We start from the raw sequence: 25987 nt of genomic DNA on the forward strand, positions 1-25987 counted from the left end.
TTATTGCTTTTTATGTCTCTATTTTGGTTTGGTCAGGGTGTGATTTGGGTGGGCATTCTATGTTCTTTTTTCTATGTTTTTGCATTTCTTTGTTTCGGCCGGCTATGGTTCTCAATCAGGGACAACTGTCTATCGGTGTGTCTGATTGGGAACCATACTTAGGTAGCTTTTCCCCACAGGGTTGTTGTGGGTAGTTGTTTTCTGTTTTGTGATAGCACCTGACAGATCTGTTTATTTTTGTTCTACTTTGTTATTTTGTTTCAGTGTTCAGTTTGATTAAATATCATGAACGCTTACCGCGCTGCACCTTGGTCTTCTTCTACTTCATATGACGAGCGCTACAACAGTGCTCCTATTTCAGATGAAGTCCACGCCATTTTGAAAATAGTTACCAATCCCTCAATATTGTCACTTTCAAACAGTCACGCAACCACACCATGGATATAAAGAGGAACATTGCTTTGGACCTAGATGTTTGACATTGAACTTTTATTTCCATTATCAAAACGTTGTGACACACACCCACATGCACTGACACAGACAGAATCGGTCACACACACTGAGGACAAAGAGTTGAGCAAAAGAGGAGAGGAATAAAAGAGAGATTCAGGTCAGCGACATCTTGAATTCTGCAACAGAGAGAGAGACACCTGTCATTTCACTTTCATTACATCATCAGATTGAACATACGGCATCAGTTTGATGCGCGACTCAGGGTGCAGACAAAAAGGTCATGTACTCCACAGTTAAAACGCTGTACTCACTTGATCATTCACCCAGTCATGATGTGTTTCACAAAGGCTGAAATAGAGAGATAGAAACAGAGAATGTATTAACTATAGGTGGGAACCAGTACGCTTCCTCAGCACACTGCATGAAGTAGTCACCTTGGTAGTTAATGCAGCCATTGCTGTCCTCTTGTCCTTCCATCACTACCTCTATCTCTTTCTCTGTCATCTTCTCTCCTGCCGGTGTAACGGAGGGTTGTGAGACATTTTCAAATGATGTTAAAGACTCCCCATAGACACAAACCTCACGGAAAAAACACATTTGATCCTAATGTGTTTCACATGTGATCTCACGTAATTACATGATGTGAAGATAAAACTACACGTGAAAACATAATCTCATGTGAAATAAATGTGACAACATGAGAATGGTACCATGTTCAACATGTGGCTTCAACATGTGGTATCATTTTCAACATGTGGTACCATGGAACTACATGTAAAACTGCAAATTAGATTTTTAAATGTGAATGTTTTCAAATGTCTCTAATGTGAAAATGTGGTGTTAACATGTAAACTCCACATTTAATACATGTGAACATATGGTTTCACATGTGAACATCTGACCTCAGATGTGTCTCTTTTGCTTTCACTTGTGAACATTTCAGCTCAACATGTGAAAACAGCTATGTCACATGTGAAACTGCTGATTTCACATGTTTTCTGTAAGGGATGTAATTAAATAATGTAGGGGTCTTGAGGTAAGTGGTATGCTGTTCAGCAAAAGTAGTGTAAAAGTCTTTGACCAATTACAATCCTTTCACATGATTACTTTGTACTGCCTTTTCAGTATGACCCCACCTGGGATTTGAAATCACAACTTCTGGATTTAGGTTACACTGATCTTTCTCCTGTGCCACAAAGTCTGTAACATGCTCAGAAGTGCAGCAATTTGATGTTTTTCTATATAGTCTAATGTTGGTGGACCATATTATTCTGTTTTAATGCTACTCCTCAATCACTATGATGAATAGAATAGTTTTTCTTGAGTGTAGTTTTTAACAAAGCTGAGATTTACTGTGAAGTCCAAAGTGTAGGAATACCGGTGAAATCAGTCATTGACACAGACATGGTGGCATAGCAAGAAGATCTGAATGCCGCGAACCAAGAGTTTGTCTCCAAATCCCAGGTGAGAACACGTTGAATAAAAATTACTGTATAAATAAACATACGCGTTATAATAATGTATGCAAAAGTGTGCCAAATATGTACGTTGAAAACACTCTGACTGCGTGACTTTCCGACAGAATTTTGTCTGCAAGGCATCACCGGTGAAGTCTCACGTGAAGGATACTCACATGTGACATTTTTTTATCCACATGTGAGAGGTTACGTGGTCACGTGGAAATCACTTGAAATTTCACGTGTCAAATAAAATGCTTACATGTGAAATCGTGTGTTTTTTCCATAACGGAAGCCAAACCCTAAAACCAATCCTCTATTCAGATACCCTTAGGGCTTTCACATTAACTTCATAGAGCACACATTACACATCTATAATCACATCATAAACATGAGATTATAGCTACATAGAACACGGGCACTAACCAAGAGTTGCGAGTGCAAGACGCAGCTCGGCGCCCATGACGGTGCCGTTGCCCTCCTTGTCAAAGACACGCAGTCCTTCCACAAAGTCCTCAAAGGTACCCCGGTTCTTGGACTTGGAAATGTGCTGGAACATTGGTAGGAAGGTCTCGAAGCCGATCAGCTTAGTGTTCATTTCTATAGTGGCACGGTGAGCAAGGGAAGGATTTACTTTCGATGAAACCAAATCAACCCATCAGCATACAAGCCTCTACAGAGCTCAAGGTGAATAAAGAGAACGGAAAGTAGGAGAAAGATGGCGACTTAAGCAATGGTGTGGCCATGCACAGGTTCAAAGGCTGGAGTCATTGTCAAAAGGCAGATATGTCTACAAACTCTGATGCCGTCAGTTAAAATGTTGCTCCTGGTGGATACACTTGCAGAGCAAATTATTGATGTCTATGTCTGTGTGAACATGTAACCAGTGACCACTACTACTTTACAATGTCTATAGAATACTGGTGTGCCCACTGACCCTGTGGCTTGGGTGTCCCTAGGACTCTCATGACCTCTTCGTTGGAGGGGTTCTGGCCCAGCGCCCTCATCACATCACCACACTGGGCGTAAGAGATCTTCATCTCGCTTTTGGGGGTCCTGTCGAAAAGCATGAAGGCCTCTTTGAACTCTGGGGAAGAACACAGATGACCAGGGTTAGCTGGGGAAACTAGTAAGTCATCAACAGGTCAGGTCATCCAATAAACGTTCCCCATAACATATAGTAAAATTGACATCAAAAGATGTTGGATTTTTTAAAGGAAGACCAGTTTACCGTCAATTTGGTCTGCAGTGAACTCCATCTGAAATAGAAAAAAGAACACTTCAATAGTGGGAATATTGCTACTGATTTTGCCCAGCTCATCATTGTAAGCACATTTAGCAATTGTATTGTGGAGGATGAGGTGCATCCGAGGCGCATCCTATGTATATGACATGGGGGGAGTTCATTTGAAAACCCCCGAGGTCAGCTGTGGACACCCCGTTTGTGTCTCTAAGAGTAACAGGGCCCCCTAGTTTCAAGATGGTGGGCTTTGTGTGAAACCTAATTCTCCTCCACTGTCCCCGTGGCCAACACAGACTAATATAAGAACAATAGGAATGCAAAGTTCCGACTGGGGACCCGCTAGAAAGGCTGTTCTAGAACCCCAGAGAGACAGAAGAATGCAGATGAATCCGGGTGTAGAACCTCTCTGGCACCAAATACCAGCCCAATTTGTTTTTTATCATCCCAGAGAAAAACAACCTGACGAGGAACAGTTATGGGTTGAAATGTTATTTTTCCATTGAAAGAGCATGTTGGGAACATAAAAGAGTTCTATGAACTGTTTGCTTGATCCTGTCGCTGGAAAGTGTTGTCAGATGTGTGCCACTACGCCAACAAGTCTTTGATCGTACGGTGAATGCCAGTTGCCAAGGCCAAAAGAACAGAAAATGAAAAAAAAAAATGTTGTTGATTAGGAACGCTTATAATATACTTTGATTTACCTCCAACATAATCTCATTCAGATGTTATCTTCAACAACTACTGTACCAAGCAGAGACGGTTTAATGATCTGAACATAACTAACCTGAAAGGTTATTACATTATTGAAAATGTCACATCCTTTGCAGAGGACAGCCACGCCAAGACATTTTGCCAAAGAACTTTGCCAACTAATACAACAATGTTTTTTTTTACTAGGAAAATTCCTCAACTTTTGACAGACTTCCCTGTACAACTAACACATCTCTAACTCGTCAACTAAGGATATAGCATCCTCTTCTCTCATATTTACTGTCATAAGTTCTACTACTAGCACAGGTGGATGAGAGGAGATGACAGCAAAGACTCACAGAGAGGTTAGACCGTAGAATTACAACATACATTCTAGAGCTACGAGTTGGACACTCACCGCAATGCTTTTGGGGTTGAATTCAGGCTCCTTGGGCTTCTCTGGCTCCGGAGCCGGTGGGGTCGATTTTGCCACCTCCTTCTTCGGCTCGGGCTTCTTGGGGGCCATTGTCCTGGATGGGAAAGTGTGTGAGTGAGAACGTGTGTGTCGAGGTGGAGGCTGAGAGAGGACCATCTCTGGAAGAGTTATATACCCAGCTTGGGGGTCCCCACTGAGACAGAGGGGTTGGCTTAGCCCACAGGAGCCAGGATCACATTCTATATAAGGGTAAAAAGACAGTCTTAAGGATAGAACTTCACAAGACGTCATCCATGTGGTCACCCACACGGGCTCCCGAGTGGCGCAGCGGTCTACGGCATGGCATCTCAGTGCTAGAGGTGTCACTACAGACCCTGGTTTGATTCCGGGCTGTATCACAACCGGCGGTGATTGGGAGTCCCATAGGGTGACGCACAATTGGCCCAGTGTTGTTAGGGTTTGGCCGGGGTAGGCCATCATTGTAAATAAGAATTTGTTGTTAACTGACTTGCCTAGTTATGTAAAAGACAGCTACAAATACCTCATCAGGGTTCTCTCTCTCATAATGGCAAATATGATCAGTATTCAGGTCCCAGTCGACGCTTAACTATTTAGCACATCAGTTGTGACATGTCGCCAGTAAAGGGTTAAGGTGAGTGATAAGTATAATTTCCTCTTAGTGGGTATGGAGGGGCAGTGGCTTAACTACAATTAGAGAAGCAGGACATTACTCAAGGGAGTTTAAACTATCTTCCTCTCTTAACTTAGTTGCCCACAACTCCCAAAGGAGAGAAAGAGAGAGCAAGAGAGTAAGAGAGCGAGAGAGACAGGGAGGGAGAGTCCTGATGGGACTATTTGGGGTTGGAGAGGGGCAAGAAATGTGGGAGGGCAGATGCAGTGTCTGAACAGCTGACAAAGGAAGGAGGAGGGAGACACTGATGAGGGAAGGGGTAGTCTGGCCGTTAGTGTGCTCATGGAACTAGAATGAACTTACTGAGGTCTTGGCCTGGTAGGCACTGAAGCATAAACATGTGAATGATCTAGACTCTAGTTACTGTACATACACAGTAAATATTTTGACTCCTGTAACGTATTGTATTTCACAGTGTTATGTCATGTCTTTGAATAATAAAATGTGCTGTAGGCCTATATGGGGGGGGGGGGGGGGGGGGGGGGTCTGTGAAGATTCCGAGAACGCTATCAAAACATACCATGAAAACCAACCACTGCCCTCAGATGCTTTGTTAACCTCTGCCTGGAGCCCTAAAACACCCAATACAGTTTAACAAGAGGAGCCTGCAGCAGGCTGGCCACCTGCTACAGTGGCGCCTAGCATAGCTTCCTTCCTCAGGCTGTGGAGGGTCTGGGTCATCCCCTTGAAAGGGCCACTAATCCCTTCCAGAAGCCTCCAATAAGAGGTGGCAGCACTCACTGCCTTGGAGTAGTCTGCAGCAATACACTAAAAAGTTGAAGAACCCCTGCATTATGGGGTAGGTCAACTTTGCATCCGCATTTGGGAAACTGTGTACTGCTACTTACAGTTTATCCCTGTTATAGAGAATGCTTACAATCTAATTCCCGAAACTAGAGCAACGAAACAGAGTCTTTGAGTAACTCCTCTGTAGGGGGGTAATATTTATCATATATGATATTGTATATATATACCTTACATGCGACTAAGCAATTAGCCTATTAACATGTTTATCTGACTCTATAAAGATAATTAAAATATGCAAGAGACTACAGTTGAGTTACAGTAATGGGCATTCAAGAAAATACAAGCATATTTAATTACTTTGCAAAAATGAATGATTACTCTTACAAGGTCAACCTAAAAAGCACTACATTGGCTTGCTCCTACTCATCGCTACGATTTGGTCCTGCCGTACATACCTACATGTACGCTACGGTCACAAGACGCAGGCCTCCTTATTGTCCCTAGAATTTCTAAGCAAACACCTGGAGTCAGGGCTTTCTCCTATAGCTCCATTTGTATTGAATGGTCTGCCTATCCATGTGAGAGACGCAGACTCGGTCTCTACCTTAAACCTGTTAGGGATAGGCGGCAGCATTTTCACGTTTGGATGAAAAGCGTGTCCAGAGTACTGCCTGCTACTCAGGCCCAGTTGCTAAAATATGCATATTATTAGTAGATCTGGATGGAAAACACTCTGAAGTTTCTAAAACTGTTTGAATGATGTCTGTGAGTATAACAGAACTCATATGGCAGGCAAAAACCTGAGAAAAATCTGGAAATCTGAGGTTTGTAGTTTTTCAACTCTTTTCCTATCGAATATACAGTGTCTATGGGGTCAAATTGCACTCCCTAAGGCTTCCACTAGATGTCAACAGTCTTTAGAACCTTGTTTGATACTTCTACTGTAAAGAAAGGGGGAATGGGAGCTGAATGACTCAGTGGTTTGCCAGAGTGGTATGAGCTGGTCACGCGCGTTCACGTGAGAGTTAGCTTGCGTGCCATTGCATTCCTGAAGACAATTCTGAAGGAATTCTCCGGTTGGAACATTATTGAAGATTTATGATAAAAACATCCTAAAGATTGATTCTATACATTGTTTGACATGTTTCTATGAACTGTAATATGATTTTTCTTCTCAATTTTCCCCTGGACCTGCCCGCGTGTCGTGAGTTTGGATTTGTGAACTGAAAGTGCTAACAAAAGGATGTATTTGGACATAAATTATGGGCTTTATCGAACAAATCAAACATTTATTGTGGAACTGGGATTCCTGGGAGTGCGTTCTGATGAAGTTTTGTCGCACCTTGACAACTGTTCAGTCTTGTGGTCAGGTGGCACAAAAAAAGGACTTAGGAAAATTGCAATTAGTTCAGGACAGGGCAGCACGGCTGGCCCTTGGATGTACACAGAGAGCAATAAATTAATAATATGCATGTCAATCACTCCTGGCTCAAAGTGGAGGAGAGATTAACTTCCTCACTGCTTGTATTTATGAGAGGTATTGACTTGTTGAATGCACCGAGCTGTCTGTTTGAACTACTAGCGCACAGCTCGGACACCCATGCATACCCCACAAGACATGAGGTCTCTTCACAGTCCCCAAGTCCAGAACAGACTATGGAAGGCGCAACAGTACTAAATAGAGCCATGACTACATGTAACTCTATTCCACATCCAGTACCTCATGCAAGCAGTAAAATCTGTTTTGGAAAACAGATTAAAAAAACATCTCACAGAACAGCGGGGACTGTGAAGCAACACAAACATAGGCACAGAAATATGCATACACACACACACACGATAGCATACGCACCTTACACACACGTACACATGGATTTTGTACTGTATATATGTGGTAGTGGTGGAGTAGGAGCCTGAGGGCACATGGTCTGTGAATGTATTGTAATGTTTTTAACATTTGATAAACTGCCTTCATTTTGCAGGACCCCAGGAAGAGTAGCTGCTGCTTTGGCTAATGGGGACCCATCATAAATACCAATACACACACACCTCTCCCTCACTTTTGAAAATGAATGTATGCAGCAGTAGCCTACTCCACACAAACAGACTCTGTAGACCATGTCCTTCATTTAGCCTTCTCTTCTGAGGGACCTAAGTTCATTTCAGTTTGGACCTAGTATCTAGGTGTGTGGCAGTACAATTAGACTAGGTGTTCTGTAAATAGGCAGCCTATGGAATTGTGTGTGGACTGTGTAGGCCTAACCATAAATAAAATGGTGCAGTGCCTCAACGCTTCACCTAGTAGGAAATAACCCTTATGAATATATGGTCTACATATAAGAAAAAATATATAACAACCAACTGATCCTTTAACTGTAGAATAAGTATGAACGCAAAGTAAAGTTCAATCGATCAAATTTATTTAGAATTCCCTTCTTACATCACCTGATGTCACAAAGTGCTGTACAGAAACCCAGCCTAAAACCCCAAACAGCAAGCAATCTCGGTGGCTAGGAAAAACTCCCTAGAAAGGCCAGAACCTGTGAAGAAACCTAGAGAGGAACCAGGCTATGAGGGGTGGCCAGTCCTCTTCTGGCTGTGTCCCGTGTGGAGATTATAACAGAACATGGACAAGATGTTCAAATGTTCATAGACGACCAGCAGGGTCAAATAATAATAATCACAGTGGTTATAGAGGGTGCAACAGGTCAGCACCTCAGGATTAAATGTGAGTTGGCTTTTTATAGCCGATCATTCAGAGTATCTTTACCGCTCCTTCTGTTTCTGGAGAGTTGAAAACAGCAGGTCTGGGACAGGTAGCATGTCCGGTGAACAGGTCAGGGTTCCAGTTGAAACTGGAGCAGCAGCACGACCAGGTGGACAAGGGACAGCAAGGAGTCATCAGGCCAGGTAGTCCTGTGGCATGGTCCTAGGGCTCAGGTCCTCCGAGAGAGAAAGAAAGAATGAAAGAGAGAAAGAAAGAGAGAAAAAGAGAGAATTAGAAGGGGCATACTTAAATGCACACAGGACACTGGATAAGACAGAAATACTCCAGATATAACAGACTGACCCTAGCCCCCCGACACATAAACTACTGCAGCATAAATACTGGAGGCTGAGACAGGAGGGGTCGAGAGACACTGTGGCCCCGTCCGACGATACCCCCGGATAGAGCCAAACAGGCAGGATATAATCCCAACCACTTTGCCAAAGCACAGCCAACACACCACTAGAGTGATATCTCTAACCACCAACTTACCATCCTGAGATAAGGCCAAGTATAGCCCACAAAGATCTCCCCCACGGCACAACCCAAGCGGGGACGCCAACCCAGACAGGAAGATCACGTCAGTGACTCAACCCACTCAAGTGACGTACCCCTCCTAGGGATGGCATGGAAGAGCACCAGTAAGCCAGTGACTCAGCCCCTGTAATAGGGGTTGAGGCAGAGAATCCCAGTGGAGAGGGGGAACCTGCCAGGCAGAGACAGCAAGGGCGGTTCGTTGCTCCAGTGCCTTTCCATTCACCTTCACACTCCTGGGCCAGACTACACTCAATCATAGGACCTACTGAAGAGATGAGTCTTCAATAAACACTTAAGGTTGAGGCCAAGTCTGCGTCGCCCACATGGATAGGCAGACCATTCCAAAAAAATTGAGCTCTATAGGAGAAATCCCTGGCTCCAGCTGTTTGCTTAGAAATTCTAGGGAAAATAAGGAGGCCTGCATTTTGTGACCGTAGCGTACGTGTAGGTATGTATGGCAGGACCAAACCGGAACGATAGGTAGGAGCAAGCAGTAAAACCTTGAAGTCAGCCCTTGCCTTAACAGGAAGCCAGTGTAGAGAAGCTTGCACTGGAGTAATATGATCAAATGTTTTGGTTCTAGTCAAAATTCTAGCAGCTGTGTTTAGCACTAACTGAAGTTTATTTATTGCTTTATCCGGGTAGCCGGAAAGTAGAGCATTGCAGTAGTCTAACCTAGAAGTGACAAAAGCATGGATTAAAGTAAAGTTATACATTATTATTCAGCTCAAGGCGTGTCAATTCAGTTTCAATAAACAAAGCAAATTAAAAACATGTTATAAATCAACAGTTATTATCAACACCTTTGATGATGCAGGGACTGGAAGACTAGTCAGGATCGAGGGAAAGATTAATGGAGAAAAGTACAGAGAGATCCTTGATGAAAACCTGCTCCAGAGCGCTCAGGACCTCAGACAGTGGCGAAGGTTTTACCTTCCAACAGGACAACGACACTAATCACACAGCCAAGACAAAGCAGGAGTGGCTTCGGGACTATTCTCTGAATGTCATTAAGTGGCCCAGCCAGAGCCCGGACTTGAACCTGATCAAACATCTCTGGAGAATCCTGAAAATAGCTGTGCAGCGATGCTCCCCATCCAACATGACAGAGCTTGAGAGGATCTGAAGAGAAGAATAGGAGAAACTCCCCAAATACAGGTGTGCCAAGCTTTAAGCTGCCAAATGCGCTTCAACAAAGTACTGAGTAAATGTAATATTTCATGTAGTAAATTTGCAAAAAATATTGAAAAAACTCATTGTTTTGTCACTATGGGCTATTGTGTGTAGGTTGATGAGGGAAAAAATTATTTAATCCTTTTTAGAACAAGGCTGTAATATAAGAACATGTTTAGAAGTCAAGGGGTTTGAATACTTTCCGAATTCACTCTATATGATCATGTGTATGTATGAACAGTGTATGAATATAAAAGGTGTGTATAGCAGCAGTTACAGTTGAAGTCGGAAGTTTCCATACCTGTACACCTTAGCCAAATACATTTAAACTCAGTTTTTCACAATACCTGACATTTAATCCAAATAAAAATATCCCTGTCTTAGGTCAGTTAGGATCACCACTTTATTTTAAGAATGTGAAATGTCATAATAATAGTAGAGAGAATTATTTATTTCAGCTTTTCTTTCTTTCATCACATTCCCAGTGGGTCAGATGCTTCCATACACTCATTTAGTAATTGGTATCATTGCTTTTAAAGTGTTTAACTTGGGTCAAACGTTTCAGGTAGCCTTCCACAAGCTTCCCACAATAAATTGGGTGAATTTTGGCCCATTCCTCTTGACAGAGCTGGTGTAACTAAGTCAGGTTTGTAGGCCTCTTTGCTCACATACACTTTTTCAGTTCTGCCCAGAAATGTTCTACATGATTGAGGTCAGGGCTTTGTGATGGCCACTCCAATTCTTTGACTTTGTTGTCCTTAAGCCATTTTTCCACAACTTTGGAAGTATGCTTGGGGTTATTGTCCATTTGGAAGACACATTTGCGACCAAGCTTTAACTTCCTGACTGATGTCTTTAGATGTTGCTTCAATATATCCACATAATTTTCCTACCTCATGATGCCTTCTATTTTGTGAATTGCACCAGTCCCTCCTGCAGCAAAGCATCTCAACAACATGATGCTGCCACCCCCATGCTTCACGGTTGGGATGGTGTTTTTTTGGCTCGCAAGCCTCCCCCTTTTACCTCCAAAAATAATGATGGTCATTATGGCAAAACAGTTCTATTTTTGTTTCATCAGACCAGAGGACATTTCTACAAAAAGTACGATCTTTGTCCCCATGTGCAGTTGCAAATCGTGGTCTGACATTTTAATGCAGTTTTGGAGCAGTTGTCACGCCCTGACCTTAGTTCCTTTTTTATGTCTCTATTTTAGTTTGGTCAGGGCGTGAGTTGGGGTGGACATTCTATGTTTTGGTTCTGTGTGTTATATTTCTAGGTGTTTGGCCTGGTATGGTTCCCAATCAGAAGCAGCTGTCAATCATTGTCTCTGATTGAGAACCATACTTAGGCAGCCTGTTTCCCCACTATGGGGTGCGGGATTGTATTTTGTTCACGTCTTGTTTCGGAGGCGTTATTGTGCGCCGGACCGTTACGACCCTGTGTTTTGGGTTGGTCTGTGTTTTCCGTTTCAGTGTTTGCATCATACGGGGACTGTTTCGGTTTTCGTTTATTCTCTTCTTCTTTTGTATTTAGTGTTCAGTTAATTAAAGGCAATATGAACATGTACCACGCTGCGCTTTGGTCTACTCCTTCTTCCTCGGACGAACATCATTACAGCAGTGGCTTCTTCCTTGCCGAGAGGCCTTTCAAGTTATGTTGATATAGGACTCGTTTTACTGTGGATATAGATACTTTTGTACCTGTTTCCTCCAGCATCTTCACAAGGTCCTTTGCTGTTGTTCTGGGATTGAGTTGTACTTTTCACACCAAAGTACGTTAATCTCTAGGAGACAGAACGCGTCTCCTTCCTGAGCGGTATGACGGCTGTGTGGTCCCATTGTGTTTATACTTGCGTACTATTGTTTGTACAGATGAACGTGGTAGCTTCAGATGTTTGGAAATTGCTCCCAAGGATGAACCAGACTTGTGGAGGTTTACAATTTTTTTTCTGTGGTCTTGGCTGATTTATTTTGATTTTCCCATATTGTCAAGCAAAGAGGCATTGAGTTTGAAGGTAGGCCTTGAAATACAGGTACTACTCCAATTGACTCAAATCATATCAATTATTCTTTCAGAAGCTTCTAAAGCCATGACATAATTTTCTGGAATTTTCCAAGCTGCTTAAAGGCACAGTCAACGCAGTGTATGTAAACTTCTGACCCACTGGAATTGTGATACAGTGAATTATAAGTGAAATAATCTGTCTGTATTGTTGGAAAAATTAGTCATGCACAAAGTAGATGTCCTAACCGACTTGCCAAAAATATAGTTTGCTAACAAGACATTTGTGGAGTGGTGGAAAAACAAGTTTTAATTACTCCAACCTAAGTGTATGTAAACTTCAGCTGTATATAGGATGAGCCTTGACTAGCATACAGTATATACATATGAAGTTGGTAAAACAGTATGTAAACATTATTTAAGTGACCCGTTTTCAATGACTATGTGCATAGGGCAGCACTCTCTAAGGTGCAGGGTTGAGTACCAGGTGGTAGCCGACTAGAAAACAGTGACTAAAGTTCAGGTCAGGTTACTGGGCGGAGGCCGGCTTGTGGTGACTTTTTAATAGTCTGATGGCCTGGAGATAGAAGTGGTTTTTCAGTCTCTCTGTCCCAGCTTTGATGCACCTGTACAGTCTCTGCTTTCCAGATGGTAGTGGGGTGAATAGGCCGTGGCTTTGGTGGCTAGGCCAGAAAATCTTAAACGTCACTCCCATTAAAACATGGGGTCTGAAACCTGACACTTCAAGTGAGCTTTGCTGAGATAGCGGAGAGCAGACAGATGAGGGTTCCTTCCACTAAAAGGCACCCTTTGACGTTCACAGAGCATTTTGTTTGCCAAAATGTTAGTCGGAACCGGTCCAGAACCGCTCAAAGTACCCCATATAGAGAATGATGACACCTTTTATTTGTAACCTACCTCTTATGTATTTTAAACATTTTGATTGAAATCTATCTCCATACCGGCAGGTACCCTAGTGGTTAGAGCGTTGGGCCAGTAACTGAAAGGTTGCTAGATTGAATCGCTGACCTAACAAGGTAAAAATCTGTCATTCTGCTCCTGAACAAGGCAGTTAACCAACTGTTCCTAGGCTGTCATTGTAAATAAGAATTTGTTCTTAATTGACTTCCCTATTTAAAAAAAATATTTGAACTATTAACTGCTCTATCTTTACCAGAATCGTTGTAACTATAAAGTTTGCAGTTGAGACTCGGCTGATCCTCTCAGTCCAAGAAAGTAACTTACAAGCAACAAATCCCTCGCTGTCCTTACAGTGATCAGGGATCCTCAACTACATTTTCAGCATATTTATTTACACTGGTGAGCAAGTTACATATATGTAACTTTAAGCTAGCTAGTTACCAAACATTACTATCTTGTAGTGTTTTGGAGCAGTTTTGCAAATTATTTTTCAAGGAAAGTAGCTGTTGGTTGTTCCAGTTATCGCTAGAATCCGCTAGATGATGTCAGGAAGTAATACATGTTTCTTTTACATTTCAGTCATTTAGCAGAGCAACTTACAGTAGTGAGCGCATACATTTTCATAATAGTTCAATCAAACTTTATTTGTCATGTGCCGAATACAACAGAATAAAACAACACCTTACCGTGAAATGCTTACTTACAAGCCATTAACCAACAACTCAGTAAATATTAATAGTGACGTGGGAATAGTAATAGTGATGTCATCAAATGTATTTGCGTATGTACATTTAAAACGTATTAATCCCATTTTCTTTTATTCTTATGCTGTCCCTCAATCTCTAAAGAAATTAGAAATGTTTGAAGGAGAACAAAAAGGAGAGCAGACAGATGAGGCTTTCTGGCACTATAAGGCACGAGACCCTACCAGGTTCCCAGAGCACTTTGTTCACCAAAATGTCAATTGGAATCGATACAGAACCACTCAAAGTTCCCCATATAGAGTAGTTAACATCTATTAATGATGACATCTTTGCTTTTGGATCATGGTATATGTTTGTGACACTATATGGGCATATATACAGACTATGAGTTTTATTTTAAAGTTGCATTCTATATTCGCATAACGCATCTTTTATTTGTGACTCACTACTTGTATATTTTAAACATTTTGATAGAAATGTAGCTTTCTCTATACCATTTGAACTATTAGCTCCTCTCTCTTTACCCCAACCAGTGGCCACTCACGACCGTTGTACGTTAGCTATAATGTTAGCGGTTTGGGACTTGGCAGTAAGAGGCAGCCGGTTATGACAGTTGATCCTCTCTCATGCTGACCACACCACCCGCGTCGCGTGAGCGTTGCAAAATAAATGTACACATACATGTTATTCAATCATTGCACCCACACTGCTTGCGCACGTCAACGAGAGTCTGCATAGCCAGGCGCTAAAATTGAATTTGGTTCTATTTGTGACGCTTGACGCACTGCAAATCCCGCTTCTCCCATCTACTCATTTGTTTTTAGGGTGATTGAAAGATGAACTGAGGTCCACACTCCATTCCAGTTGGTGGTGTTAATGCACCTAAGTAATGCACCTAAATCCAAAGAAGAAGAAGCCTGAAGGAGGAGAGACTTTTAGAAACAAACTCAGTTTACCCTTTTATCTGTGGATTAATTGTCAGAGTAGAGGACCTTGTGCATTTCAGGTAAAATAACAACCCAATGTTTATATCCCAGGACAAATTAGCTAGCAACGAGCAAGCTAGCTAGCTAAATTGCCATAAATGTTGAATTATTTTCGACCTGTCCCCAAATTAATATAGTTGGTTCAAAGTTCGTTTTGATATTTCAACCTGCGTGTCCTGATCAAGTCTGGTGTCAAACCAGCATGTGCATGATGGCGCATGCGGTGTGGTCAGCATGTCAGCCCATACCATTACTTATAACTTACCTTACAAAATATGTGAAATTTGCATATTCACATCTGAAAATAAAATTTTAGATGTTAATAACTGTCACGAATCCCGCCGAAGATGGTGCCTCTTCCTGTTCGGGCGGCGCTCGGCAGTCGTCGTCGCCGGCCTACTAGCTGCGGATTTGTGGATTTTTTTTCCCAAACCGTTTCGTCCTGTTTGTTTTGGACTGGGTCTTTTAGCGCCCGTGTGTGTGGTGTTGACCGATACTCTGTTGCTTTGGGAATAAATATATCCACGTATCTAACTACCCTGCTCTCTGCACCTGACTCCTCCGCCCACTACTTCTAGAAGTCTTGATAGAAGCCCGCACCATACCAGGGAGTCAGCAGGAGCAGCGACCACCCCTCTTCCATCGATGGAGGAGCGTGTCCTCCATCATACAGCCGTCCTCCATCGGATCGGTTCGGCGATCGACCTGATGATGGAGAGGATGGAGCGATGGGAGAGGAGTGGTCTCCCGACATCCACCCCAGCTCCCCCACAGACGACGCAACCCACTCCTCCTCCGTCATCATCTGGTCCCAGCGCGTTGCGTCTCGCGCCCCGAGGGAGTACGATAGAGCGGCGGCTGGGTGCCAGGGATTTTTGCTCCAGCTTGAGCTCTACCTGGCTACCGTTTGTCCGACTCCCTCGGGTGAAGAGAGTGTGAGCCTCCTCGTCTCCTGCTTGATGGGTAGAGCCCTGGAATGGGCCAACGCTGTCTGGAACGGCCCAGACTCTGCTCGGGACCACTACCCGGAGTTCACCCGCCGTTTTCGGGCCGTGTTCGACCACCCTCCTGAGGGCCGAGCGGCGGGTGAGCAACTGTTTCACCTCAGACTGGAGACGAGGAGCGCGCAAGACTTCACCTTGGAGTTCCGGACCTTGGCCAATGGTGCAGGGTGGAATGACAGGGCCCTGATGGACCACTACCGGTGTAGCCTCCGGGAGGACGTCCACAGGGAGCTAGCTTGTCGGGACACCACACTCTCCCTCCACGAGCTCATAGACTTGTCGATCTGGCTGGACAACCTGTTAGCTGCCCGCTGGCGTTCAGAGGGGGTCCTGTCAGTTCCACCTCCCAGCCCTCCCGCTCCAACTCTGATGGAGGTGGTCAGAGGAGTGTTCAGGTAGGTGTATAGGAGTTTCCATCGGTGGCACGTCGGTGGAGAGACCAGACCAGGTTTCCACTGTGCACATTCCCCCAGTATATGCCGATTTGGCTATCGCTTTTTGTAAAAATAAGGTGACCAAATTACCACCCCATCGACGGTGGGATTGCGTGATAAACCTCCAGGAGAACGCTGCACTTCCCAGGAGTCACGTGTACCCATTGTCACAGAAGGAGACGTTGGCTATGGAGACATATGTCACGTAATCTCTGAGACAGGGGTACAGCGCGTTTTTTCCTGGACCTCAGGGGCGCGTATAATCTGGTGCGTATTCGGGATGGAGACGAGTGGAAAACCGCGTTTAGTACCACATTAGGCCACTATGAGTACCTCGTCATGCCGTATGGGTTAAAGAATGCTCCAGCCGTCTTTCAGTCCTTTGTAGATGAGATTCTCAGGGACCTGCACGGGCAGGGTGTGGTGGTATACATTGATGACATCTTGATCTATTCTGCCACACGCGCCGCGCATCTCTCCCTGATGCGCATCTCTCCCTGACTGCTGGAGCATGACCTATACGTCAAGGCTGAGAAATGTGTGTTCTCCAAACGAGCCGTTTTCTTCCCGGGTTATCGCATTTCCACCTCGGGGGTGGTGATGGAGTGTGACCGCGTTAACGCTGTGCGTAATTGGCCGACTCCGACCACGGTAAAGGAGGTGCAGCGGTTTTTAGGGTTTGCCAATTACTACCGGAGTTTTATCCGGGGTTTTGGCTAAGTGGCAGCTCCTATTACCTCACTGCTGAAGGAGGGGCTGGTGTGTTTACGGTGGTCTGCCGAGGCGGACCGAGCTTTCAACCGGTTGAAGGCGCTGTTTACTGACGCGCCCGTGTTGGCATCCGGACCCCTCGTTAGCATTCATAGTGGATGTGGATGCGTCCGAGGCTGGGGTTGGAGCCGTGCTGTCACAGCGCTCGGGCACGCCACCGAAGCTCCGCCCCTGCGCTTTCTTTTCGAAGAAGCTGGGTGTGGCGGAGCCGAACTATGATGTGGGGAACCGGGAGTTTTTAGCTATAGTAAAAGCCCTGAAGGTGTGGAGACACTGGCTGAAGGGGGCTAAGCACCCTTTCCTCATCTGGACTGACCACCACAATCTGGAGTATATCCGGGCGGCGAGTACACTCATCTGTCGATGGACTTTCTTACTGATCTTCCCCCGTCTCAGGGGAACACTACCATTCTGGTTGTTGTGGATCGGTTCTCTAAGTCCTGCCGTCTCCTCCCATTGCCTGGTCTCCCTACGGCCCTACAGACTGCGGAGGCTCTATTTACCCACGTCTTCCGGCACAACGGGGTGCCGGTGGACATCGTATCTGATTGAGGTCTCCAGTTCACGTCCCATGTTTAGAGGTTGTTTATGGAACATCTGGGGGTCTCGGTCATCCTGACCTCTGGTTATCACCCTGAGAGTAATGGGCAGGTGGAGAGTGTGAACCAGGAAGTGGGTAGGTTTCTGCGGTCATATTTCCAGCACCGGCAAGAAGAATGGGCGAGGTATGTCCAATGGGCGGAGTTGGCCCAGAACTCACTCCGTCACTCCTCCATGAACATGTCGCTCTTCCAATGCGTGTTGGGCTACCAGCCGGTCCTGGCTCCGTGGCATCAGAGTCAGACCGAAACTCATGCGGTGGAGGAGTGGGTACAGCGCTCTAGGGAGACCTGGAGGGCAGTCCAGGACGCTCTCAAGCAGGCCGGTCGACGGCAGAAGAAGAGCGCTGACCGCCACCGCAGTGAGGCCTCTGTGTTTGCACCAGGGGACAGGGTCTGGCTCTCGACCCGAAACCTGCCCATCCGCCTGCCCTGCCGGAAGCTGGGGCCGCAGTGTGTGGGGCCATTTAAAGTCCCGAGGAGGATAAACGAGGTGTGTTACAGATTACAACTTCCCTCTTACTATCGCATTAACCCCTCGTTTCATGTGTCTCTCCTCAGGCCGGTGGTAGCTGGTCCCCTACAAGAAGGTGAGGTGCCGGTGGTCCCTCCTCCCCCTCTGGACATCGAGGGGTCCCCGGCATACACGGTACGAGCTATTCTGGACTCGAGACGCCGGTTGAGGGACCTGCAGTACCTCGTGGACTGGGAGGGGTACGGTCCGGAGGAGAGGTGCTGGGTACCACATTTTGGATCCTTCCCTCCTGAAGGACTTCCACCGCCTCCACTCGGATCGCCCTGCGCCTCGCCCTCTGGGTCGCCCTCGAGGCCGGGGTCGGCACGCTGCGGGAGCCGCACGTCAGGGTGTGGTGGAGGGGGGGGGGGGGTACTGTCACGAATCCCGCCGAAGATGGTGCCTCTTCCTATTCGGGCGGCGCGCGGTGCTCGGCTGTCGTTGTTGCTGGCCTACTAGCTGCCACCGATCCCCTTTTCTGTTTAATTTAGTGTTGTCTGATTAGTTGCACCTGTTTCTTGTTTAGGTTTAGGTTTTGGGATATTTAAACCCGGTAGACCCGCCGGCTTTTGTGCGGGCTTGTTTTTCTGTTATTGGTGTGTGTGATTTTTGTGGATTTTATTTCCCGAACTGTTTCGTCCTGTTTGTTTTGGACTGGGTCTTTTAGCACCTGTGTGTGTGGCGTTGACCGATTCTCTGTTGCTTTGGGAATAAATATATCCACGTATCTAACTACCCTGCTCTCTGCGCCTGACTCCTCCACCCACTACTTCTAGAAGTCTTGACAATAACATGTTTTCACCTCACGTGAATTGCAGACTCACGTGGAATTTGCGGTGTCATGTGAACATTTTCACGTGAATATTTCATTTACATTTAACACACGTAAAAAACATTCACATGTGAAAATCTAACTCTCACGTGGATTTGCATTTTCACATTTTCACATTTGCTTTTACATGTTGTCATGTGATCACGTGAAATTCATGTGGTTTTTCTGTAAGGGATACAACACTCAATATGTAATTTGTTCCATTCATGGCTCCTAAATATCTCACACAATCGTTACAAACTATGACTACCATCCTGCCAATACTCTTAAATGGATTCCTCTCCATGTATGATGTCTGGGACACAAACTATCTCCTCTCTCTGCTCTCTTTAAAGGTTGTGTGCGTGTCTACTTGACCCGCAGGGATGGAAATTGTGAGAGATCCATCCGTCTGTTTATCCGGATCCTCTCTGTGTGTGCACCAGTTGAGGCTCTCTGTGTGTGTCCCAAATGGCACCCTATTCCTTATATAGTGCATTACTTTTGGTGCACTATCTAGGGAATAGGGTGCTATTTGAGACTCAGCCTCTGTTTGGCTCATGGGTTCTTGGAATGTGGACTCTTTGCCAGATCTAGACCTCCAGCTGGTTCTGGGATCGGCTCCAGGTAACAGTCCAGTAACGGGGTGAACGTGTTGGGCCATCCCAGAAGACCTCAAGCAGTGTCATTCACCTTAAACTTCCAAAACCTCCCATTGCGCCCAGCCCCATGCTTCAACCCATGTTTGTTCCATCAGAGATAAATGTTTGTTCCATCATAGTTAATGGATTAAAGTCGGTTTAAACTTTTTCCTGCAGTGGTCTAAGTCAGGGTCACAGAGTGTTTCATGGTAGTCTTCAACAAATCTACTTTGAAACAAAAGTATACAACTCACACACATGGTTCTGGACTTTAAAAAAAAAGAAGGCACCTGTAACATGCCAGATATAGAATTGACATAAATTCAATTTTGAGTTTGCATCCCAAAATTACACTCTATATACATCACAAAAGACTGAAATATAACAGAACCGTTCAACATAGTTTATGAAAAATAGTAATAACATTCCACCCATGATACCACTAGAGGGCGATTGACTGCAGGAAAGGGATGTATAAGATTACTTTTATATGACTTAAATTACTTTCTAAACAAGAAAGAAATACATACTACGATCAGGAGGTACGAAATCAGGTTTAAATGTAAAGGTTTAATTACATCTATTACTTGTAATACTGAGTTGGAAATTATCAGAAATAACGGTATGATTAAGCTATTGGATCTCGAAACAGGGAGAAAAAGCTTCTCTCTGCTTTGATTAGCATATTTTCTGAGGGCACTTTACAATGTTACCAGTGAGTTGTGCTATTTGAGTGTGCTCTGTCTGTGCACTGCAGTAGCTGAATGAGTTTCCTTATTACTGTGATGCAACTTTGAATGAGATCAACACACATGTAGCATAACCAGATTGACTTGTTAGTCATGTTCCTAACTTCAAGCAATAGGCGTAATTCATTTAGAATTGTTTTCTATAAATATCTGCAATCAGCACTCATCAGATAGCAGTGTGACAGCTTCACAATTCCTGTGGACATGTCTGCCTGTATCTAAAAAAACTCAGCAAAAAAAGAAAAGTCCCATTTTCAGGATCCTGTCTTTCAAAGATAATTCGTAAAAATCCAAATAACTTCACAGATCTTCATTGTAAAGGGGTTAAACCCTATTTCCCATGCTCAATGAACCGTAAACAATTAATGAACTTGCACCTGTGGAACGTTCATTAAGACACTTACAGCTTACAGACGGTAGGTAATTAAGGTCACAGTTATGAAAACTTAGGACACTAAAGAGGCCTTTCTACTGACTCTGAAAAACACAAAAAGAAAGATGTCCAGGGTCCCTGCTCATCTGTGTGATTGTGCCTTAGGCATGCTGCAAGGTTGCATGAGGACTGCAGATGTGGCCAGGGCAATATATTGCAATGTCCGCACTGTGAGACGCCTAAGACAGCGCTACAGGGAGACAGGATGGACAGCTGATCGTCCTCGCAGTGGCAGACCACGTGTAACAACACCTGCACAGGATCGGTATATCCGAACATCACACCTGCAGGACAGGTACAGGATGGCAACAACAACTGCCGAGTTACACCAGGAACACACAATCCCTCCATCAGTGCTCAGACTGTAGGCCTGTTGTACGGCAGGTCCTCACCAGAAATCACCGGCAACAACGTCGCGTATGGGAACAAACCCACCTTCGCTGGACCAGACAGGACTGGCAAAAAGTGCTCTTCACTAACGAGTCGCGGTTTTGTCTCACCAGGGTTATGGTTGGATTTGTGTTTATCATCGAAGGAATACGCATTACAACGAGGCCTGTACTCTGGAGCGGGATCAATTTGGAGGTGGAGGGTCCGTCATGGTCTGGAGCTGTGTGTCACAGCATTATCGGAGTGAGCTTGTAGTAATTTCAGGCAATCTCAGTGCTGTGCGTTACAGGGAAGACATCCTCCACCCTCATGTGGTACCCTTCCTGCAGGCTCATCCTGACATGACCCTGCAGCATGACAATGCCACCAGCCATACTGCTCATTCTGTGCATGTTTTCCTGCAAGACAGGAATGTCAGTGTTCTGCCATGGCCAGCGAAGAGCCCGGATCTCAATCCCATTGAGCACATCTGGGACCTGTTGGATCGGAGGGTGAAGGATAGGGCCTTTCCCCCCCAAAAAAATGTCTGGGAACTTGCAGGGGCCTTGGTGGAAGAGTGGGTTAGCATCTCACAGCAAGAACAGGCAAATCTGGTGCAGTCCATGAGGAGGGGATGCACTGCAGTACTTAATGCAGCTGGTGGCCACACCAGATACTGACTGTTACTTTTGATTTTGACCCCCCCCTTTGTTCAGGGGCACATTATTCAAATTCTGTTAATAACATGTCTGAGGAAATTGTTCAGTTTATGTCTCAGTTGTTGAATCTTATGTTCATACAAAAATGTAAGCATGTTAAGTTTGCTGAAAATAAACGCAGTTGACAGTGAGAGGTCGTTTCATTTTTTGTTGAGTTTTCATGGGTCTGTATCCAACATGACGCCAGACGTTACTCTTCGAAACATGATGCCTGCAGCAGCTTTGTGCAACCAGAGAGAGGCAGAGAGTCAGCAGACCCACACACCCACCCACATCAACCCAGACCCACCCACACACCCACGCAGTCTGTCTTTTCAGGAGCAAGTGTCAATGCAGGAATGCTCCAGGCCTTCTGAGAATATGTGTGCTCAATATGTTACAAAGACAGAGATAGAGAGAGAAGCAGAGAATTACATTACAAGACACTGAGATGCAGAGGATATTTGACCTTCTAAGACTTTCAGTTGGAAGAGAAAACAAGATGAAGCATCCTGTTTTGATTATATGCATAATACATGGGTCATAAATGGGCTATACATGTTATCCATGTGAAGGAATTAATTCAGTCCATTTACAATGCACACTATTCTCTCATTCTTATTTCCTCATTTCTGTTTTTATCCACCACAAGAAGAATGATAATGGGATGAATACTGGCACAGTACTGACACAGTACAGATTAGGGTAAATATGAACGGTCATGACCCATTACTAAATGGAATAAAAATGTGTAATTGCCGTTTATATATTTGGGCTGCATTCTTTCATAAGGTCCTTTGTTCTGTCTTGATCTTTGGTGAGAAACTGGGTATGTTCTCACTCGAATGTTGGTAGATTATATTACTGGAGTTGTACTGACCAAGGGAGTAGTTGTTGGTTATTGACAAACCAGAAGGATTTATGAAGGATCCATGGACTTACAGTTCCTTGGTCACACACACTCAAGTGTGTTGACTACTTTCTAGAATCGTGTTTTTTTATGCCAAAGAACAGATCCCCAAATAGACTCCTTATAAATCAACTCACTCCAAATAAAAATTGTGTTTAGATTTCTGGTTTAAGATGATTATGTCCTAATTTTTGGATCGCTTGGTGAACACTGCTGTTACAATGTGACTTTGTCTTGTGTTGAGATTAAATACTATGGTTGGATAGAAAAAGACTGCATCTTCAAACTACTCATTTACCATGATACCTGTAGCTATATTGAAAAACAATGCCTGTGCAATACTCAAAAGAATTACCTATTTAATTAATCAAGACTTTGATGACTGTCACGTAGAGTATTCCAGAAGTCTAAACTGAAAAACCTAGCCTCTATCAAATAAACGATGGCGGAGCCGCAAAAGTACTTCTGTGCAAAAGTACTTCTGTGCATTAAAAAAAAAAAAGTTTTTATTTAACCTTTATTTAACTAGGCAAGTCAGTTAAGAACAAATTCATATTTACAATGATAGCCCACTAAAAGGCAAAAGGCCTCCTGCGGGGACGGGGGCCTGGGATTCAAATAAATCAATAAATACAATATAAATACAGGACCAAACACACATCTCAACATGAGAGACAACACACCACTACATAAAGAGAGACAAAAGACAACAACATAGCAAGGCAGCAACACATGACAACACAGCATGTGTAACGGTTTTCCTGTTGTGAAGGAGAAGCGGACCAAAATGCAGCGTGGTGGTTATGTTCTTTAATTTATAAAGACACTATACATGAAATAACTAAACAAAACAAGAAAAGTTAAAACCTAAACAGTCCTATCTGGTGCAAACACAGAGACAGGAACAATCACCCACAAACACACAGTGAAACCCAGGCTACCTAAGTATGATTCTCAATCAGAGACAACTAATGACACCTGCCTCTGATTGAGAACCATACTAGGCTGAAACATAGAAATAACCCAAAACATAGAAAAACAAACATAGACTGCCCACCCAACTCACGCCCTGACCATACTAAATAAATACAAAACAAAGGAAATACAGGTCAGAACGTGACAGCATGGTAGCAACACAACAGAACAACAACATGGTAGCAGCACAACATAGTAGCAGCACAAAACATGGTACAAACATTATTGGGCACAGTCAACAGCACAAAGGTCAAGAATGTAGAGACAACAACACATCACATATAACAGCCACAACTGTCAGTAGGAGTATCCATGATTGAGTCTTTGAATGATGAGATTGGGGATAAAACTGTCCAGTTTGAGTGTTTGTTGCAGCTCGTTCCAGTCGTTAGCGGCAGAGACCTGAATAGAGGAGCAACCCAGGCATGTGTGTGCTTTGGGGATCTTTAACAGAACGTGACTGGCAGAACGGGTGTTGTATGTGGGGGATGAAGGCTGCAGTAGATATCTCAGATAGGGGGGAGTGAGGCATAACAGGTTTTACAAGTAAGCATCGACCAGTGGGTCTTGCGACGGGTTTACTGGGATGACCAGTTAACACAGGAGTATAGAGTGCAGTGATGTGTCCTTTATGGAGTATTGGTGGCAAATTTGATGGCTGAATGGCAGCTAGTTTGGCACTTCCCGTCAGAACGAACCAAGCAATTTAATCAATTAAGCAATTAACAACGTCTTGCGGTGAGGGCGGGGACATTTGGGCGGTGTGAAGGTGGCGTGGGAAACGGTGAAAAATATAAACTTTTCCCAACTTTATGCAAATCACCAGCGGCGACCGCTGGGCGATGACCAATCATATCGAGTGGTTCCCATGACGAATTTGACACTATGAGACCCAAGGCTGGAGACTTTCTTCAGCAAAGATGGTTGACAGAAATACTAGGATGGAAGCAAATGTAAGTGATTATAACATCATAACGAATCATGCAAGAAAAATTAAATTTACTGTTTGAAAATGTGAATCACATTTTTATTTAGCGTACCCCCGACAGCATTGCGTACCCCTGTTTGGGAATTACCTGGCTTAGAGGGATAACAGCAAGTGTAATTGAGAGTGATTCTTCGCCAGTGAAACAGGTTTGAAGAGTTACAGGTGAAAGTTAAGTGTTTGGGGCTATAGTCTCTGTGTGTGTGGTGTGTGTGTGTGTGTGTGTGTGTGTGTGTGTGTGTGTGTGTGTGTGTGCGCGCACACGTGTGCAAGCGTGTGTGTGTCTGTCTGACAGTTATTCAAAGATGAAAATACACAAAATGTCTGCGTGAGGTATGAGTGAGTATGACAGTGTCAGTAGATGGTATGGGTGAGTAAGATCTTCTAAGAAGTCTCTGGTGCTTGGCAGGATGCCTCCACAAACAGGTACATGCGATGGAGAGGAGGAGGTGTCGCGGGGGGGGGGGGGGGGGGGGGCCTAGATGACACCTGCACCTGTCTCCCCCAGCTTGGCTCCTGTCTCACCTGCCCCTCTAGACCCAGTTGTCTTATTTACAGAGATGATGGCTTCATTTCCAGCCACAACGGGGGGGTTAAGAGATGCTGCATGCATGTGTTTAAGCTTGGACCGCTGCTCCGCAAGCCCTCTATACCAAACCATGCAAATCAGAACCGCTGGCATCCAATACAGACGAAGGCATGTTTCCGAGGGCCTTACGCCGCTCCCCGAGTGCCCTAATTAGACATGTATATCAGGTTGTAACTTTTTCTCTGTGTTATTAACTGTCAGCACTATCCCCTCCGTTGAAGTCACATTGCTGGTGGAGAGGCCTTGGTCCTTGTCCTACGGCCTTGACTCCCATGTTGTGCCATCCGCCTGTTCATCTTCTCTCGAGGGGACGATGTTGGCAAAAACACGTTGTTTCGTAATTTGGCTGCTGTTGTATGGTGGTCACTGGCGGAGACAAGAGGATCCTTTGTGAATTTATGTAGTTTTTGGTCAATTTGTAAGGGAAAACTATTTGGCACTTGTAGCGTCGAGGAGAGCCAACACACAAATAGAAATGGACAATGTTCTCAGTGTTAGAAGGGGGACATTTTGTTCTCTGGTGATCGTGGGCCGTGTGTGACATTTAAGGCCATCTGTGCTGTGAAGGGATATTTGGGTTTTGGGGATAGCCTGGTGTGTTTCTAAGGTTCCTGTAGCTGTTGGTCTTTGTTGTGGGGTAAAGGAGAAAAGATACTTAAGCAATTCACGCTTTCATTCCAATAAAAACCAATACTG

At 44.5% G+C, this 25987-nt stretch overlaps 1 protein-coding gene across 1 annotated transcript; it reads right to left on the reverse strand.

The window, feature by feature from the left end:
* Window positions 1-472: 472 nt before the first annotated feature.
* myl4 (myosin, light chain 4, alkali; atrial, embryonic) lies at window positions 473-4487 on the reverse strand. The gene is made up of 7 exons (XM_090193119.1): window positions 4262-4487; window positions 3142-3169; window positions 2848-2997; window positions 2337-2510; window positions 888-965; window positions 765-801; window positions 473-629 (listed from the first exon to the last, which is right to left on the reverse strand). Exons 1-6 carry the CDS (start codon window positions 4433-4435, stop codon window positions 773-775), a joined length of 633 nt encoding a protein of 210 aa, XP_090049245.1. The 5' UTR covers window positions 4436-4487; the 3' UTR covers window positions 473-629; window positions 765-772.
* Between the last annotated feature and the right edge of the window lie 21500 nt (window positions 4488-25987).

Source organism: Oncorhynchus mykiss, chromosome 12 (genome assembly GCF_057628025.1).
Source record: "Oncorhynchus mykiss isolate SJ-2025 chromosome 12, ASM5762802v1, whole genome shotgun sequence".
Classification (NCBI taxonomy): Eukaryota; Metazoa; Chordata; class Actinopteri; order Salmoniformes; family Salmonidae; genus Oncorhynchus; species Oncorhynchus mykiss.